Source organism: Amphiprion ocellaris, chromosome 9, assembly GCF_022539595.1.
Source record: "Amphiprion ocellaris isolate individual 3 ecotype Okinawa chromosome 9, ASM2253959v1, whole genome shotgun sequence".
Classification (NCBI taxonomy): Eukaryota; Metazoa; Chordata; class Actinopteri; family Pomacentridae; genus Amphiprion; species Amphiprion ocellaris.
This window is the reverse complement of record NC_072774.1, coordinates 33826806-33846589: the sequence shown is the minus strand read 5'-3', so window position 1 is coordinate 33846589 and position 19784 is coordinate 33826806. Positions and strand designations below refer to the sequence as shown.

The window sequence follows — 19784 nt, the reverse complement described above, 5'->3', positions numbered from 1 at the left end:
AACAACTGATAAAACACTGATGAAGACTTTTTATAGGGATGTGATGTTTTTGTGATTTTCTATTTTCTGTAGAGATTTCTTCAGAGTCAAATGACAAAATGCCTTCTAAGCTTCAGTAATGTATTTTAAACCAGGTTCTGCAGCATAAACATACAGTCCTCATGTGCAACCCTGGCATCATCAACAGATATCCATTATATAAGAACTGAGAAAGAAAGGGTGAGTCTGCAGTGATCATCTGCAAGTTTTTGTTGTTGTTAATACCAAGGAAACAAATCACCATTTAGGAAAATTAAAACCATTTATTATTAAACTATAAGTACTGATGACTCCATAATGAAAGAGGCCACTCTGTCATAGGTATAGCTGCTATCAGCACAGGCTACTGATGTAATTCAATCCAACAAACTACCATAGATACTTTCCAGCTGTGGTAAGCGAAATGTGAGCAGCGAGAATTTAAAATGCAGTGTTGACTCCAAACACGTCCCATCAAAGTTAATGAGAGAGGAGAAAGTGCTCTAAGCCTGAATGCTGTTAGTCTGAAGGCTGACATGTTTATGACGGAGCTAAACTGCTTAATGGCCTCCCAAATACAGCCATAGTAAACTACTGTAGAATCTGCAGTGATTTTATTGTTTTTTATGAAGCCCCTCAAGTCCTGGAAGGTAAAAAAAAATCACCTTTTGGGATTTTAGAGGCTTCAAACGTTTTATTGGTCGATAGATGCACTTGTTAAGAAGCATCAGTCAGAGGACCCAGAATAGCAACTGCTTCGATCTCAACCAGTCCACCCTGGGGAGAGATTAGGAGAGAGAAGAAGCATTGAGGAGACAGTAAAGATAATGGCTTTCAGGTTGGTTGAAATTATTACACAATCAATAAAAAAGTGCAAAAGGCTTTGTCAAGTACTCACTCTGGGAAGAGCGGCAACTTGATAGGCAGCTCTGGCTGGGTAGTTGGTGCTGAAGACTACAGAAAGCAGCTGAATTAGTGCAATAGCACACACAAATCTAAACGTACAGATACTAAATTAACCAAACACACTGTAGACAAACGTTTGATAAGTGAGAAATACATTCTGACACAACAGACAGCTCATCTTGTCCTGGTCTTTAACCAAAAAAATGGTTTGCATTCATCGACTAATGTAGAAAACAAAAGAAAAAGCTTTTTGACAGCAGACATTTCGACTGTTGCAGCAGGATAAGTGCAGATGTGATGAGTAACATGAATTAGGGCTCTGCTTTATTATCCAGCGGGTCTGTACAAGAAGTCCTCCCTCCTGTGATGTTTCAGCCTCCTGTGAAAACGTCACTTATGCAAACTATATCCCCTTAATGAGAGCTGCTGTGTTTGTTTTTCTAAATATGATGTTTTAGGAGAGAAAAATTACCCTGCTAATCACACTGGTAACTACATGTTTGGGGCAACACTAACAGCGTGGGTGAGGAGAGAAGCAAAAATATATTATTAAATCTTTGGGAACAGTTTTCTTCTTGTTCTTTTAAAGTTCCTGGTGAAAATTAAATTGGTGTTTTTTATATCCTAGAAGACATATGAGCTTAAATAAGCAGTCAGTGCCATAGCTAAGCATTTCCACCTTGAATCAGCAGCGTACTGATGACCATCAGAGATTCAGATCTGTGGCTTTTATACTACCAAACCTGAGGAACCAACCGTGCCAAACATCACTGTTCTTCTATAGAATCAGTTTTCAATGCTGACATGCACAGCTAAATTACTTTAATATTACAACTTGCTATTGTGTAAGTAGATTTACAGTGTTTGAGCAGAGTTGTAGGGGAGCTGGTGTGCTGAAGTGCAGTGAATAGAGATAAGTGGGTGCAGAAGAAGCAGGGGCTTATAGATCTGCACATTCTTGTGGAAGCATGAGTTACATCTGAGACATTTAAAGCAGGAAGTGCTTATTTTTATGAAAAAAACTATTAATATGCAACTTTGATACAGAGAGATGAGCTTTTAGAGGTTTAATCAACAACTGAGACGGGATTTTATTTGATAGATACAGTAGAGAAACAAAAGGAAATACAAGGAAAAAAAGTGTAGGAGGTCAGTGGCAGTAATGGTCTGACTGGAAGCTGGAAAAACAGGGACTATACTCAGAGTATTTGCACCCATGTGGTATCCATCTGAACCACTTGGCTATCCAGTCATTTTGTTTAGTGAATTTTAACTGGAAAACTCTGACTTACTATATGTTATATCATATATAACCAAAATATATAGCATTGTATGCATGTAGTAGATAGCTGGAATTGGGACCAAAGCACCCACAAGAACTTAAATATGACAATACAAAACACAAAACGACCACATTATGAGAAACACAATGGCTAAAGTATTGCAATAAAGTCACAGTAATTCTATAAGGTAATGGGTGTGTACAGTCTATGCACGACTGACATGTCTGATCCTCTTAGTTCGGCTGGAGAAATTCTACTGGTATCATTGTTATTGGTTTATGAAGTGTGGCAACGCCATAAAATTCCAGCTCCACCCAATTTCAAGCATAACAAAAGTCTAATCAGCTGGAATAAGTGCAAACACCTGTGACTGTGTGCAAGATCTTTAAAGCCAAGGTGGAGGGAAAGAAAAAAAGGGGATTATACCTCTTTTCACTGTATTGATTTAATAACTGATGATGCACTGTTCATAATATATAGTGACATCCTAAACAGCCTCACACCAACTGTTTAGCATTTGTATTATCAGTGTAGTGCTGCCTGGTTTGCACCTCCAGTCACATTTAAGTGTAGTGCTAATTCATATATAATATGCTGCAGTTAAAAAGTTAGATTTTTCCTTTTTTCAAACTATCAACTGACAGATACCATGAAGGAGTAAAATGGGCTGATATACACAAGCGTATTTTAATTTGGTAGTTCAGTTTTATTTAAAGCTATTTATTCTTAACTGTCCTCCTCAGTGTCTGAAGCCAGATTTTTTATGAAACATCCAATCAATCAAAGGGCACCAGAGGATTTAATGGGCAGTAGAAATATTCCTTAATACCAGTGAAATGGATAGGAGAGCTTTTCTTGGATTATCTCTGCCATCTTTGGAGAATCAGATGTGGCACATTGTCTGACATTTACATTAAGCTTAATCCAGCCCAGCAACAGCTCAAGTTTCACTCTGCAAAGTGACTCAGCGAATGCAAACAGTCCCTGTGAAAGTGTTTTGATACTGCCACTGGGTTTCTGAACATTAGTTTCATACTTGTACTTGCTCTGGACTTCTCTTAGAATATTTAGAGTATTAAAAGGCAAATTCAAAAACAAAGTTTATCTTAAAACTGTGCCTAGACAAACACAGTGCAAAGAGTGATTGACTTTATGCAAAGAAATTCACAATGAATGCATAAATGAACAAAGACCTTAAAAAACTGTCATCATGAAGAGGAAGATATGTACAAAAGAAATGACCACTGACCAGGCAGAGTTCTGTGTATACAGCCAACCAAGTGAAATATCATCTGATGCAAGTTGCTGGGGTTGTGCTGACACCCAGTGGCTACGTTTGTATTGCAAGATGGACGTGACGAGCCTTTGTTTGAGTTGTCAGGTGATGTGATGCTGTATCACAAACAGCGACAGAAAACTGCAAAGACTAAATATGATATACTTACATTGCTTGTATACGTCATTGACATTGGTGAAGTCGTTCATGTCGGCTAAGAGCACAGTGGTTTTGACAACTACAATAAATAAGAAGAAAATGTATGATTTGGACCACAGTAAAGGGTAAAAGAATTTAACTACACATTGTACGTGCAGTGATGTAAAGCAATTTAACTATATTCTACTTTGACCCCACTTTATTAGAAGGGAAATACTGCACTTTATACCACACTATAGTTACCTAACTAGCTAAAACAGAACAAACTAAAACAGGACATATTTGCTGCTGCTGTTACATTGTAAATTTCCCCGCTGTGGGATCAATAAAGGTTTAATCTATCTATCTATCTATCTATCTATCTATCTATCTATCTATCTATCTATCTATCTATCTATCTATCTATCTATCTATCTATCTATCTATCTATCTATCTATCTATCTATCTATCTATCTATCTATCTATCTCTGATGTAAAATAGAATAAATTATCTCAATTTCTCTGCTGCCTGGTAGTATATAAAACAAGACCAAATGAGTTCTGCCTCTGTCTACTATTACACCCTAGTTGCATGTTATTGCATCACTAACATTAACACAGCCCATTCTGTTGTATAAATAAGACTTTTGCTTTAATACTTTAAGTCAATTTTGTTGATAACAGTTACATACTTTTACTTAAGTAAAGTTTTCCATGTAGTTCTTTTACTTGTGAGAAAAGATTTTTAAATTATGATATTGCTGCTTGTATTTAGGTAAAACTTCTTAGTATTTTTTCCACTATGGCAAAAATGTCAACTTCAACTGCCATCTGCTAAAAATGTTACATTTAAAGTAAGTAAAGTTTTTCTCACCATTCTCATAGCCACACCCAGCAGCTTTAAGGATTTCACCCATATTCACAAGAGCCTGAGAAAAGAGTTACAGTCAGTGTCAATGTCAAGCAGAGTGCAGATTTATTGAGTCAACTATTATAGTACACAGAGTACAGCAACATATGGTCCCCAGAGTTTTCTGTTTTTCCCTGTTTACTGCTCTTTGTATAAAGTTGATTAAAAGTACTGTGGAAAGCATCCTAATTTGCTTTTATTGCTTCAATGCTTTGCACACATTTCCTTTATTTAGACTTTGATTTACTGTTGAATACATTTAAGTTATATCCTGCAATTATTCATTCATGTAGCAGCCTCTTCTTGGCTCAAATATAAGAAACAGACATTAACAGTGAGAAAGAATAAAGACAATGAGCGACATCTAGTGACATTTTGGTTGGTTTCCAGGCTGCTTCATGTTTATGAATGAATAAAAGATTCCTGTGGGGTGTCACCTGTTTGGTCTGAGCCTGAACACCACCTTCCACCAGCTGTTCACTGGCAGGATCCATCCCCAGCTGTCCTGAGATATACATGGTCCGATCCACCACCACTGCTTGGCTGGAGACACAAACAGAAAACAAGAATCAGCACCCCTGGACTTAAGGCTGGGTTTACCTCTGTTAATTAGAGCATGACATCATGCTGTCCTTCTAGTGTTCTTTGATGCTGTAAAAAGACAGTTTAAAGAAATCTGGATACCTTATTTCTAAAGTGAGGCAAGGCAAGGCAAGTTTTTTTGCATAGCATAATTCATACACAAAGCAATTCAAGGTGCTTTACAAAGGCAAAGAAATACATTCAGAAAAATGATTTAAAGGTAGACATAAATTCAAATACAGAAATAAAACATAAAAGTAGACATTAAGATCATAAAAGTGCATTAAAAGACAAGAAAACAGATTGAGCATCTAAGAGAAAGCTGCAGTAAACAATATGGTTTTCAGGCCTGATTTAAAAGAGCCGACAGTTTGAGCAGACCTCAGGTGTTCAGGAAGTTTGTTCCTGAACAGATGAGGAGCATCATAGCTGAATGCTGCTTCACTATTCTTGGTTCTGATTCTGGGAACACACACTAAACCTGTCCCTGATGACCCAAGGGCTCTGGATGCTTCATATGAAGATAATAAGTCCAGGATGGATTTTGGCCCAAGACCATTCAGTGTTTTGTAGACCAGGAGTAAGATTTGAACCCTATCCTTTGACTGACAGGAAGCCAGTGTAGTGATTTGAGGACCAGTGTAATAAGGTCCGGTTTCTGGGTGTTAGTTGGGACTCTGGCAGCAGCGTTCTGGATCAGCTGCAGCTGCTTCATTGATTTCTTGCTATCGATCTGACAAAGTAGAAACTGGGGTTGAAATAAGCTGTACGTCTGCTTGACCTTACAGGGACTTGTTTTCCCCTCATCAGCTCCTTGATTTCATGTAGATTATGTTGCAAATCTATGTGTCAAACTGTTGGACTATAAAGATCCCCCCAGGCATGTTCATTCATATAAAATATATTCATATTACAGTTCTCTATTTTGAATAATAACTGTTTATGCTGAGATTTTTTTTCATTAGTTGCATTGCTGGGCCAGAAATTCATAAAATGACACCCATGCCTGCTCCATCACTCAAAAATCTAGAATCCATGAATATACAAATATCTTTCATTTCTAAAGTTTATTTACTAGATACCAGACGTTTCCTACATCACTGACTGACCTTTCTCCTTGGATGTGCAATGCAAGCTTCAAGTTTCCAGCACTGCAGACATGACAAATTAAAAGAACTGACATGCAGTGTCTTAGTAAAACGCTGGGCCTCTACGTCTTGGCACTGATGTTCCAAGTCTCTGAAACTGTACTGGACAGAATGGCAAAAACATTCTTCCAAATGATATTCCCTCATTTGATGTTTTGATGATGGCAGTGGATAGTGCTGTCTAACACGTTGGTCCAAAGTCTCCCATGGGCGTTCAGTTGGCCATAACATATGATTCACATCACATTCATACTCATGAAACCATTCAAGGACTCCTCTTACCCTACTGATGCAGGGATTGTGATCCTGGCAGAGATCACTCTCATCAATATAGAAAGGTTTGATCACAGGATAAAGGTGATCACTCAGAACAACAACTTTGTATTGATTTGCAGTCACTCTCTCCCTCTAACTGGACCAATGGACCCAAACAATGTCAGCAAACTCATGTTTTCCTTTAATTTGTCACCTATCTGGAGTTGTGATGAAACAAATCCTGTCAGCAGGTACATGTCTCAAACTCTGAGGAAACCTCCCACTTTGAAAAAAAATAAATCGATACATGCACAGGAAAGGTCACGCATCAAGAGTAGTAGCAGTAAATTTGAGTGATACGGAGACTTTACGTTTGTAATGAATAATATGGCCAAGATACGCCTCCTGAATGGTTTATTACTAACTATGCTGAATGTGAAGTAGCCTACAATCAAATATGGTCAGCCAGTGATCACACAGAAACTGTGAATTTCACCCAATATAACCTCCAGAGACGACTGTTTTCAGAAAGCTTCAAACAGAATCATAAGCAGTTTGCTGCTGATCTTAATAGTTCAACCCTTCAATAGTTTACAGAGTTTAAAGTGCAAAATCCAAAAGCATGCACTTTGCTCCTACAAGCACATCTCAGAGGGACTGCATCAACTACTGGAGGAAACAGTGGAATTCCCACTGTAGCTCCTCTGTACGATCAGATTAAAGACAAAAATCAGTGGTCTCTCAACATTTTACCAAGTGGTTGCTTTCAACAAGTGCTTCTGTCGTTTGGTTCTCGGTCAGCTGTGCCAGCTGTAAGCCAGCTTTGACTTCATGGTTGGACTTTACAGCTCTCCTCACCTGTATGGGCCGATAGCAGCAGGAGCTTTAGTTGTGCTGATGATCCTCCTGATGAGCGAAGCCATTACACTGGAGTCTCTCAAAGAAATGGAATAAAACAGGAAGCTGTTCAGCAGAGATCTTCAAAGAGAAGAGAAAGAGGACCAGAGGACACATGGACGTCAGAGCTGCGGTACCGTAAATCATAGTTTAGACACGCAAGAAGGTTTTCTTATGTATTATTTTGGTGTTAAGGCAAGAAAACAGTAATATTTTATACTCATATATAACAAATAAGTGAGAGATTAGGCCATAACTTTAGGAAAAAGCTTACCGGCTATCGTTATAGCTTTTTTGGTGCGCCAATACACTACAAATCCCATGAACACCACATACCCGGAAGCAAACAAGACTCCAGCATGAGGAGCAGAACTCACATGTTAGCTAACAGTTACAGAGAGGACGCTTACACTGCAGTAGAAGTTTCTGACATACACTCTCATACTGGGGAATACCGAGGTAACCATGTGATAATTAATTCCTGTGCAGCATTTCTGAGTAGACGTGTTTTATCTGTAGTTTTGGTGGGCAACAGTAAAACAACTTTACGTGTGATAACGCCGCTAGCAAGCTAACGTTAGCTTCTAGTCCTGTGGCTGTGGAGTGTCAGCTCGTCATTTATCAAACAGCTGAGGTCTCAAACGGACTTTCCTTGTTTCCTACAGAAAATGTCTGCGGCTAAAGTTAAAATGCGGGAGAAGAAGATGAGAAATCAGCCTGCCAGTGTGCAGTATTCAACTTCTACATTAAATGAGGACAGAAACGCTCAGAACGGAGGAGACACGTCTGTCACCGGTAAGCTGTCTGTCTGTTAGCTGGTGTGAAAGATTATACAGGCAATGTGACGAATTAAAGGAAAACCCTGAACCATTCACACCTACAGTAAGGGTCTAGTGTGTTTTGTTGCCTTTGTTTACATCCACTTATCCCCCTAAAATGAAGGGTCACAGAAAATCCATACAATTTTGTTTTCTGACTGATCATCTTTATGCATTGATGAAACACTGTAGCCTGGGAGTGGTCTCTTCCAGGATGACAAGTCTCCATCCAAAGAGGCTTCAGTGAATAGTTAGAGTATGAAAATGATGTGAAGCTCATGTTATGGACTTAACATCACCATATCTCAACCCAGCTGAACATCTGTAGGAGATTTTGAGATGATATGGTAGTCAGCAATCTTCACCTACATCATCAAACCACTAAATGTGGCGATGTTCCTCCTGCCAGTAAATCTGGAGAATCAAGACCAAGGCATGTTTAATCTGCTCTGATGGCACACTGTGACCAAACCTCTTACTAAGAAGCTTTATTTGGTGTTTACATTAATATGTGACTTGTGTGTATCTGTTACTCTGTTCCTGTGATGCTTTGTGCCCACCTCACTGCTCCGCTTTCATCCCATGACCTCATCTCCTGTCACTGCTGCAAAGTCAGCAGCTTTAAGTCTGCATCCTGCCTGACTCTGATATTTGAAAGACTAAATATATGCAGTGTAGGAGTCCCTATGAACTTAAAGAATACTGTGCATCTTTATATCAAGACTGTCCCATGCAAGAAGGACTAACAAGAGTTCATCTGAAAGGGATAACAATGTTTTATGCAACAGAAGGCTGGAGAAAAAATATGCTACTTGGACTAGAACTAACAAACTGGAGTACCCAAACATAGGCTTTCTGTGTGTGAAGTGTTTGGAAAAAATTTAACCAAACACAAATTTGTGGAGGAAATGCAGCGATAGACCGATTCTCGTTTATTCTTGGTACTAAAATGACCAAACTGTGATTTTCCTAAAGGTGGTCCGTCTGATGGGCAAACCTCTGCAGAAAGGCAGAAGAAGCCTCCTCATCGAAGTGGATGGGTCCGAGGACATCATAAAGATGGTGGAGGATACGCCAAGGACATGCCCAAGTACATCACTGGTGAAGACATAATCCTACTCCCACAAAGACACACTGTACTGCCAAATAGTGCATATAATTAGATGTCTTTTTGGAAGGCACAATGACTTCACTTCCCCGGGTATTTGTCCAGTGTGAGAGCTTGATTGCTATTGAGATTCAATTCATTTTTTTGAACTACAGGTCGCAGAAAATGATCAGTTTACTGCTTAAATTTTTAGATCCACTTTTTGCATGTGAAAGTGTTTTTTTCCTGATTTTGCTCGACTATGCTCAACTTAAAAGTGATAAAATGGAACAAATTAATCATTAAGTTGCTCTTGCATTGCAAATGCAGACTTTCCGTCAGGTTAATAATCATTTTAATCCCTTCATCTTTCTCTTCCCTATCCAGCTGGACTTTTTGCCAGGGCCAGGTCTGCAGAGGTGAAAGCTATGCTGAAAGCCGTCACCAAGACAACAGGCAGCAGCCATGTGTTTGGAGCTCTGCCCAAACACATGAGGAGACGAGCCATGAGCCACAACACCAAGCGGCTCCCTCGCAGACTGAGAGACGTAGCTAACAGAATGGTAAAGTTCAGGACATGGATTACCCGTAATGCCTCCTCTTATTCATCCACAAACCTTACGTCTTTGGGTTACTCTGACAAAGTGACATTTGTTTTTCGTTCCTCCACCAGCGGGAGAAGAGTCTTCAGGCCGGCTCAAAGAAGAAGAAGGAACAGGCGAAGAACAAGAGCCGCAAGGCCCGCCGTCGGCACGGAAACCTGCTGCTGGAGTTCAACCGCCGTCAGCGGAAGAACATTTGGTTGGAGACGCACATTTGGCATGCAAAGCGTTTCCACATGGTTAAAAAGTGGGGTTACTGCCTTGGGGATAGACCCACATACAAATGCTACAGGCCCTGCTACAGAGCCATGAGCAGCCACTGCCTCCTGCAGGTAGCCACACATAAGTAGAGTGTTTTGTGCTTTATTTACAGTACGTAAAGGAATACCACGGCCAGGAAAATTTGCTCAACTTCCTTGTTTCTGTGTTCGCAGGATCTTTCTTATTACTGCTGCATAGAACTACAGGGAGAGGAAGACAAGCTGCTGGCTGCTCTGTCACAGATGACTAGCAAGCAGGCCGGTAAGAACAAAGAAGTTTTATTTTAACCTGTAACTTTACCTGCTTTCCAATTGCGGGCTTTGTCTGTGTATGTAGTTTTTCTGAGATTAGGTTTAGTCTTGGTGGAAAATGCTTTGGTTTTTGCTTCCAGGTCCTACATTTGCTGCAGCACTGTGTCTGTCAGGGTGCAGACAGGGCAGTGTTACAGTTTACAGGGCAGGACAGTTCCCTTCACAGCCCCTCGGCCCTGTCACCTTCCTGTGGAGACCCCGAACACAAGACTCAACTCATAGGCAGCTGTGGATCTGGGCTCATCCCACACTTAAGCCGGTATAATGGGGATTAGATCTCTAATTAGTTGTACGTTAGTTAATATTCATTAATGTTATGGTGGAAGTTTTGAATATTAGTAGATATGAGTCCATATAGAAACAGCCTCAACAAGACTGGTAATTCCAGAGGCTGTATCCTCTTTCCAGGACCTTCTCCCTGAATTACAAGCTGTGTGCCAGTGTTGTGAAGCTGTACTGCCCCCAGTCGTACCAGTGGTTACACCCGCAGAGGCTAATCCCATCCTAGAGCCAGAGTCAAGGCCTGAAAACCCACCTGAGGCAAAGCCAATACCTGGAACCAAGAGAAAGCGAAGCTCTAAGGATGCTGGTGGACCTCCTGCAAAGAAGATCCTGGGAGATGGGACCAGATTACCGACCACACCGGTCACCTGGAAGTCCAGCTCAACTGGAATAGTTATAAAGTTAGTGTAGTTATCAAGTTTGATTCAGAAACAGTAAATTCTTTGAGTATTATTTTATTCACATTTTTTTGTGCATCTCTTGCAGTGATCTCACAATGGAGATGGTACGCTATCGCCTGATTGGACCACAGTCCCATTCTGTGTTGGCAGAAACTTTGGAAGCAGCTACAGCCTGTGATGTAAGGATTATGGTACTATCAACTTGAGCAGCCTCTGAAATTCACACCAAACATCTGAACTCATTGGTTGTTTGTTTTTAAGGAAGTGGATAAATCCCAGACCTCCACCCTCTGGTGGCCTCAGCACTGCAAAGATGAGAGCAACATGAGTCTGCATCAACAACAGTCGGATGTTTTTCACATACTAAAAGGTTTTTTTTCTCCTCTCGTTTCTTATTTTGCCAGCAGGTTGTGTGTGTGTATGCTTTTCTGTCTAACCACCACTGTGTAATCCATCCAGGCATCTATTCCACCGGAGAGCTGCCTTCAGGCACAGTACTGGGTCTGACTGTAGATGACCCCAGGCTGACTTTACCAACAAAGAAGGTTAAGGCTTTGCCCTCTGTAAAGCAGGCACAAGGTAAACTCCGGGCTTTTGGAAAGACAATGAAGGATGGGGAATTTAGAATGAAGTACTTGTGCTGTACATGTAAACAATACAGTATATACAGTGGGTACATAAAGCTAAAACAGTCTTGTTAAAATGAAAATGTTTGAGTTAAAAATAATGAAACCAAGGTTCATCTTTCCAGAATTTTTGCTGTAAAATTTCAACTTCTACAAAGAAGGTGGAAACAAATCAGAAAACATTCAGGAAAAAAAGAAATACACAAAAATCGGAATGGTTAAGTGTGCAGACCTATTTATGATTTAAGATGTGACTGTGTTCAGAAAAGGGCTGCACAATTAAATGCATTTTCATCCTAATCACAATTTTATCTTTTCAGTCACAGTTAACTGTGCAATCGACTGTAATGTTGACATTTAACATTCATGCTCTGCTCATAGAAATCAATTCAAGTGCTTTCTAAACTAACAGCCAGCCACCAGGGAGTGATCAAGATGTTCTGGCTTCACTTTTGGAGAGGCGTCATGCCACTGAGCACTCACCCCTGCAGTGGCAGCAGTCCAGAGTAGGAGAGTAATATTGAAGATGGAAAAAATAAAAATCAAATCTCTAGAGCACAAGCTGAAGAGCTAGCCCCTGGAATTGGATCAGTGTCTGGTGTTTGGAAGTATTTTCGATTTAGGAAACATGATTTTAAGCAAGAAAGATTTGCAGAAATTATAGTATAATGAATGCATCAAGCCAAGAAAAATGTCCCTCGTATTACCTCACAGAGTTTAGCATCAACTCGTATCCAAAACAGCAAAAACTAATGAGACGGACTTTCTAGAAGCTTCTGGTTGCGCCCGACATGCAGCCGCAGTCTCCTGTATCTTCATATGTGTGAACTGTGGGATAGGATTGTACGATTAACACATTCTTTCAAGAAAGACACACAAACCTCCCAATACTATGTGAAGAAATGTGTTATGGCTGGAAGAGACCAAAGGTAGACTTTTTGGCCATAATTTCAAAAGGTATGTTTGCTGCAAAAACAATGCAGCACATAACCTAAAGAGACTCATTCCACGATGAAGCATGGTGGTGGCAGCATCATGCTTTAGGGCTGTTCTATTTTCAGCCTTAGTTAAGGTGCGGGGATTCATAAATACCTTGAAATACCTCTCAATTTTGAAGCAAACCTTCAGGTGTTTACAACAAAGATCCCAAAGAATTTCCTGTTCCACCATGACAACGATTAAAAGCATGACTTTAAATCAAAAATGGAATGGCTTCTTCACAAAAAGATCATTCTGAAATGGACCAGTGCTTTGAAATGAAAATCTCTTGGGTGACCTGATGAGGGCAGAGCAGAGTAGAAACCCTCACAGTTTGACACATCTTAACCCTTTGATGCATAATATGGGTCAAAAGTGACCCAAATCCAATGGAAAATGGGTATCTCCTGATGTGGTCTACGCATCAAAAGGTTAAACATTTGTCCAAGGGAGAGTGGGACAGTATTGCCAATTTACACAAAATGACAATATAATGATAAATTCAAAAGGTGCTTAAACATAGTGTTAGCGTAGTGGCATGCACACTTATGCAACTCAGATTTTTTAAATGTATTTTTCTCTTCCCCTGAATTATTTGGTTGTTTTCCCTTTTTTGTATAGGTTGCAATTTCACAACAGAAGTGAAAAAAATCTGTTCTTCATGGTTTAATTGTGTTTACATCACAAATGACTTACATCAGAGCTGTTCAGACTTTTTAATATCTACTACAGACAGCCAGCAAAGCTCCTCATTCCAACAGAAAGCTGATTACTAAATAAGACATATCTGTAGCTCAGTAGTGAATCAGTCTGTCTGTGGTCCTGAGGTTGTTTCAGTGAGTACACATCTGGTTCTGGGCTCCGGGGGGGCCTCTGCCTGGCCATGCAGATGTTCCAGGTTCGAATCCTGGCAGGACCCTGTACTCCAAACACACCCTCAGTGACTGACAACAGCTGATTATGAGGACATACTTGAAAGGTTTACTTTTAACTAGGAACCTTATTTTGCAGAGTTTTACTACCATAATGATCATTTCAGATGGAAACGTCATTTTCAGCATTTTGCTTTACATACATAAGAGGTCAAAGAAAATCAAGCTGAGCCTAAAATGCAACGATCTATTATAACTATGCTGTTGTCATGGCTCAGGTAGGCCCCTGTTTATTTTGCTAATATTTTTCTCACATAGATCTTAGGGGTTTAGGGTAGAGGAACAGACAATTACAAATAGAAAGTAAGCCATTAATAAACAAGATATTTTAGTTTAGCGATGAGAAACACTCTTTGGCAATCTCCATCATCTTAAATTCATGTGTTTGTGCTGCACCCAGGAAAAAGTAAGCATTATAAGCCATAATGGTCATGACAAGGAGACCTGGTTTCAGAATAACCAGGAACATTCTGTTATCACTGGAAGTTGGAAAACGGTTCTGAAACACGGCCAAAGCTGATTCGTTTCTCTCAAAAAGTTACTCAGATCAGAGTAGTTAGTGATAGATTTAACAGTTGACAGGCAATTGTTACAGCTCTATAACTTTACAGCTTAAACCAACAGCAACCATTATTTTTACGTTAGACATATTTATTTCCATGTGGATGGACTTCCACAAGCTATCTGGCTGATTTTGCTCAGTAGAACTTGAACCAGATTTTATTATTATAAACCAGATTTCTCGAATAATTGGCCCATAACAAGAATGTGTTCGTAGCAATTTTGTAATTTTATTTTATTTATAGGCAAATCATTCTGCTCTTACCTTAATGAATTTGAATTAAATTTTCATGGACACCACAGAAGCTCTAAATAATAAAAAAAAGATTTTTTTCCCCCTAAAACTTACATTTTCAAATACAAGAAACGTTGTTCCTCATTTACCAAACTAGTGAATAGGTGTCCTCACACCTGCATGAATGAACATATCGGCGACATAAATGAGGGACTGTTGAATTAATTTGCTTCCTTATTCAGCGATAGATTCACTACTTACTCAAATTTTTGGTAATAAATTTAAAGCTGTATTTCTCTCCTGACACTAGTAATGATGGTTATACAGGAGCATGCTATGTATCTGTGTCTTTCAGAGGTGGAGGAGGAGAAGAGGGAGGAGCTGATGTTGGGAGGAGTACCAGCACACTGCTGTCAGAGTTTTTTGTGGGAACAGTCTGTCCGCGACAACGTCACTGATAATAAGATATCTGAGCAGGTAGCTTATCACATCCTCTTACCTTCCACCAGGAATTTCATACAGTAATAGCAGTTTGTGGTGTTTGATTTTCATCATAATTAGTCTCTCCATTTCTAAAAGTATATAGATAAAAGCTTGGATATTGCTCTGACATACAGCTTTTTTTGCGCACTGCCTGTAGGAGTTGAACCGTATGAGGAGTGAGGTGCTGGTGCCGGGTTCCAGGCTGAGCCCGACTCCCCTGCAGGGCAGAGTCCCAATTCTGCTGGTTCATCAGCCTGGCAAGCAGGTGGGACATGAGATGAACTCCTGGGGGGCTGGATTCGATCTGCTGCTCCCTAAAGGCTGGGGCATGGCCTTCTGGGTGCCACTGGTAGGTACCATGGGCAGCACGTTTATTGGATTTAGTTAACTTTTTACCAAAAGTTTTGGAAAATAATAGTTTTTCTCACAGTAGTACTGAAGGCTAGGGTGCTTTCCCATAGTTTGGTTTGGTCACTTTGGTCTGGTTATCGTGATGTGTTTGGATTGGGAATAAGGTAAAAACTGTGGATGGAAGTGTGGTGCAAACCAAACAGTTGCAGGTAGCTTCAGATGTTGAATCTTGGGTTCCACTTGACACTGGTTTGGTCTAAAAAAAAAAAGAAACTCAGACATTAGCAACAGCTGCTACTTGATATATTTTAAACTTTGACGGGTGACATTGAAACGAGATAATCATCATTATTCACTTCACCTGTCAGAGGTTTTAGTGTTATCTCTGATGAAGCAAACTGTGGAGAAAGCCATCTGCTGGTTGTGAACTGTTCAGAAAGCAACCTTATAATCAGTCTGTATAAGCAGTTTAGATATTTATGTCAATAATTTAGTAACCATGGTAGAAAGAGTGCAGGGATTTTTCCTGACATACCGCCAAAAACTGGTCTTTTGTGCTCGTAAAATACTCGGTGTACTTTGACAATTCATTAAGTTTGTTAAATAGTGTGTAATATAGCAAATCTTCAGAAATCCCTGGTGTAATGCTGCTATAGAAACATTTTTTCATCCTCTCTCCATCTCTTTCATCATTTCCATCAGGGTGATTTGCAGTCTACTAACTCTAATAATACTTATAATAATACTTGTTTTTTCTTCTTAAGCTCTTTGTGACCCCAGAAAACATAAATTTACACATTAGAAGAATTAAAGTAGGTTATTAAAAAGGTTTGGAATTTGATTGATCAGTTGCCCAGAAAACACCACCTAATAGCTTGTAGAGGTATAAATGTCATTTGGCTGGACTTTCACTTTTTGTTTTAAATAAGATGAGCATGCATGTACACAGTGGATGTTTGTATGGGAAACTCTGAAAAACGGTAAAAGATGTTTTCAATTATGAGGTTGTCTCATTCTTGTTTTCGAGCAGTTTCATTTTGTTTGGACAAACACTGTGAAACTGTTAAATGTACCTTGAAATTTAAAAGCAGGCTAGAAGCCCTCAGGTTCGTTTTATTTGCCAAGTCCAAAAAATCCAACCGTTTCCTGCCTTGCTTCTCCGTCCTCCAGGTGTACAGAGGAGTTCGCATAGGTGGGCTGAACATGAGCCTGAAGCACTCTCAAAATAAAGCGGCGCCCCACTTTCCCCACGATTATCCAGACTGCCCTGCAGGTGTTCGTTTGCAGGAGGAGCAGGAGGCTGAGCTCCTGGACAAGTTCAAAAGGTCAGCTGAAGCAAAACAGTAATGATGTGTGTGATTAGGATTATCAGAGACACACTGAGAACTGTTTTCAGCTGGGATATCTTGGCTGCCAAAGCTTTTGTGTATCATGTAATATTATTCTGCCATATAACTGGTATGTCAAGCTGCAGATAGAAAACAGAGTGTTAGGAAGTTGCCCAGAACGTAAAAGTCTGTTTTACTGATGGTGGTGTTTTTCTATATTTTAATTATCTGTTGACAAACTTAACATTCCCCGTTTAAGTGCGGGCAAGATTTTTTCAGTTAAATAATTAGGGTGATAATGAGACTATATTAGAATGAAAAATGCTTCATCGTGTTTTGTTAGTGTGTGATTGTACAATCATCTTCAAGGAGAAGATAATATTCCCTAATCAACAGGCATAGCAAGTGGTGTGATTGTCAGTAGATTAGAGGTTTTGATAGGGGGAAGCACTCCAAGCTCTGACCTCAGTTAATTTGAATAATGCATGTCTTTCCCACAATGCAGATGAGATGGTAATAAGGCTGCTCATCCTCTCCCATCCACAGTAGTCACGATGTCTTAACAAATCGCCAGGGTTGCCCCAACAGTCTGACAAGAGTTTGACCTTTCAACCTCTTTCGCAGGCATCCGCCCGCCAAAAGGACCAATTACATTAAACACGGCTGTCTGGCTCCTTTCTGTTGCCCATGGCAACAGCTGGCAGAGGAGTGGGAGCTCATTATGAGAGATGGAGGAGAGGAGAGGAAAGAAGACAGCCAGATCCAAACCACAACACAGACTGACAGCGTGATGGAGGAGAAGATGACATCACAAGACATCACTGTGACAAGGCCTCCGAGCCGTTTCACTATACTGAGGTAAGTGTTTGGCTTCACCTCGTTTATATTCTTGTTTGCGATTCATCCCTTTTTTATTCTCCCTTGTCTTATTGAGAAAATAAACTTTTATCAGCATTGACTCAAAGCACCCACCCACTGCAGGTTTACTCCAGGGTCCCTTCATCCTACACATCTAAATCACACTTCCAACAATATTAAAGAAGCTGACTTTTAAAGGTCCCTTGAGCAGCAATGTATGAAAGCACTGTTTTTGGAGCCTCAGGCTCCAATTCATCACTTACTTCTTTCCTCTTTTTATTAAGAGAGACCAGCTCAGCTTTTGAGAGACTTGATACATGCCGTGTCTCCAGTCTGCTCCCTCTCATCATAATGTCTCTGATGAGAATCCCCAAAGTGCATCCAGCTTTAAATTGCAGCAATACATCACAGATATTAGTGGAGGGGAAGAGTTGCATCTATCCTCATAAAACCATCACATAAGCTTTGAGTAATGACAGACTTTATGAGAAAAAAATTGGATTGATTTTCACCGTCGATTGGCTGCCTTTTGTTTTCAGCATTTGGAATCAGAAAATGTTCAACAAAATTTTATGTGTCTCAGGGTGCTTAATGGGCCCAATGACAGTGTGAGTTTTCCTTACAGTATTAATCATTTGGTCTAAATGGTTATTTTTTGCTTCCTAGGGACAGAAAGTCTCTGAGGCTGCTTTCTGGTTGGTGCAGACCCACGACATCCAAAGGTCAGAGGCCGGTTCGTGTCGGGGAGGTGCCGCCTCTCAGCCGCTCAGCCGCGATGTCGTTTCTTGCAGCCCATGGGATGAGTCTGGTGTGGGTGCGTCTATCACTGTTTTCAAAAGGCAAACCGGCGTTCCATGCCATGCTGTGTGTGCCAACTGCAGAGGACCTGAAGCTGCTGGGCAAAAAGCAAGGAAACGGTGGCCCCCAGGAGCCCCTGCACAGAGACCATTTTAAAAGCAGAATTAAATGCCGGAAGAAGGACCCCAAAAAAGCTGCCACATCGTCTGTATCCTCTACAAAGCCTGAGTGTAAAGGCTCAGACTTCCCCTCTGCTTCTGACCCTGATCCCACCACATCTGAAGACCCTCAGTCATCCTCCCAGGCTTCCTCAGACCTCATCCTAGGGTTGTGGCCGGATCCTCTGCCCAGTGTCACCTCTCACTGCTCCCGGGTGACTCTCGGCTGGGCCACTCAGGGTGATTTCTCCCTGTCGTCAGGCTGTGGGGAGGCTCTTGGGTTTGTTAGTGTTGCCGGTCTCTTAAGTACCCTCCTCAACCAGCCGCTAGAACACAGAGGAAAGCTGCTGCTGCGCAACCCCAACTCCCTGCATTATCGCTTTGCTAAGATCAACATAGAGGTTTGATTGAAACATCCTAACACGTGCAGAACTTTATCCCAAAAAGCTGTCAATTCTAGGTTTAATGAAGTAAGTTGATGCCAAGACTTTTGCAATTAGATCTTCAAGTAATCTGACAGAGACCCTGTGCCTTGGCCAAAGATATGCATGGGGCATGACTCCCCGCTACCTGGTGACATCGTTCAGTTGTGTATTTTGTACTTTAGGAAGAGACGTCCTCATTGTTTCAGGTGAGAGTTGCTTGTTTTTGTTTTCATATCAGTGTCTTTGTAAGAGGGATGCTCCACCAAGGGATCAGCTGATTATTGGAAATGAATGAAAGCCTTGTTTTTTTAGTTAGATTATTTAGGCCTTTTATCAATTGTATTAACAAAAGAAATTCATTTTACGTCACTCTATATTCATTTCACATCACGATGCTGAGAGTATTTATGTTCATCATGACATTTGGTTGTTTGACAAGGCAAATTAATTGGTTTGAATTTCTGACATGTCTGTCTAAAAATACCACAGCACTGAAGAGGTTTTGGTTGAACATAAGTTAATAAAATACCTATCCTGTGCTTGACAGACTACGTCGGTGGAAAATGACTGGCACCGTTAACTTGTGAAAAACCGCGGAAGTGTTTTAGCACACTTTACAGTTTCACCAGAGGTACACATTAAGGCCTGGCTCTTATAAAGTAAATGCATTGAGCAGCTGATACTTCAACTTTCTTTCTTATTATAGCTACACAGGCACGAACAGCGGTTTCCCACACATCCCATAATGTGTAGGAGGCAGATAAGAGTTTTGTTGCTTGGTAACATTAAAGTTTGGTAGCAGTTGAGTATGTAGTCTGAGGTTTATTTGAGGTGAAGATGGGCAATCAGGATGTGCATTAGTGCGTTTAAAGACC

At 40.4% G+C, this 19784-nt stretch overlaps 2 protein-coding genes across 2 annotated transcripts; one reads left to right on the top strand and one right to left on the bottom strand.

Moving 5' to 3' along the window:
• Window positions 1–282: 282 nt before the first annotated feature.
• On the bottom strand, window positions 283–7536 carry LOC111569402 (2-iminobutanoate/2-iminopropanoate deaminase). The gene is made up of 6 exons (XM_023271489.3): window positions 7376–7536; window positions 4970–5075; window positions 4497–4551; window positions 3653–3721; window positions 917–972; window positions 283–795 (listed from the first exon to the last, which is right to left on the bottom strand). The coding sequence occupies exons 1-6, from the start codon at window positions 7438–7440 to the stop codon at window positions 736–738; spliced, it is 411 nt and encodes a 136-aa protein (XP_023127257.2). The 5' UTR covers window positions 7441–7536; the 3' UTR covers window positions 283–735.
• A 225-nt stretch (window positions 7537–7761) lies between these two features.
• Window positions 7762–19715, top strand: pop1 (POP1 homolog, ribonuclease P/MRP subunit). Its single transcript, XM_023271490.3, has 16 exons — window positions 7762–7873; window positions 8080–8209; window positions 9208–9333; window positions 9707–9882; window positions 9993–10253; window positions 10356–10443; window positions 10574–10752; window positions 10902–11176; window positions 11262–11355; window positions 11438–11546; window positions 11636–11755; window positions 14864–14985; window positions 15149–15340; window positions 16513–16667; window positions 17295–17528; window positions 18195–19715. The coding sequence occupies exons 2-16, from the start codon at window positions 8083–8085 to the stop codon at window positions 18889–18891; spliced, it is 2955 nt and encodes a 984-aa protein (XP_023127258.1). The 5' UTR covers window positions 7762–7873; window positions 8080–8082; the 3' UTR covers window positions 18892–19715.
• Window positions 19716–19784: the final 69 nt, after the last annotated feature.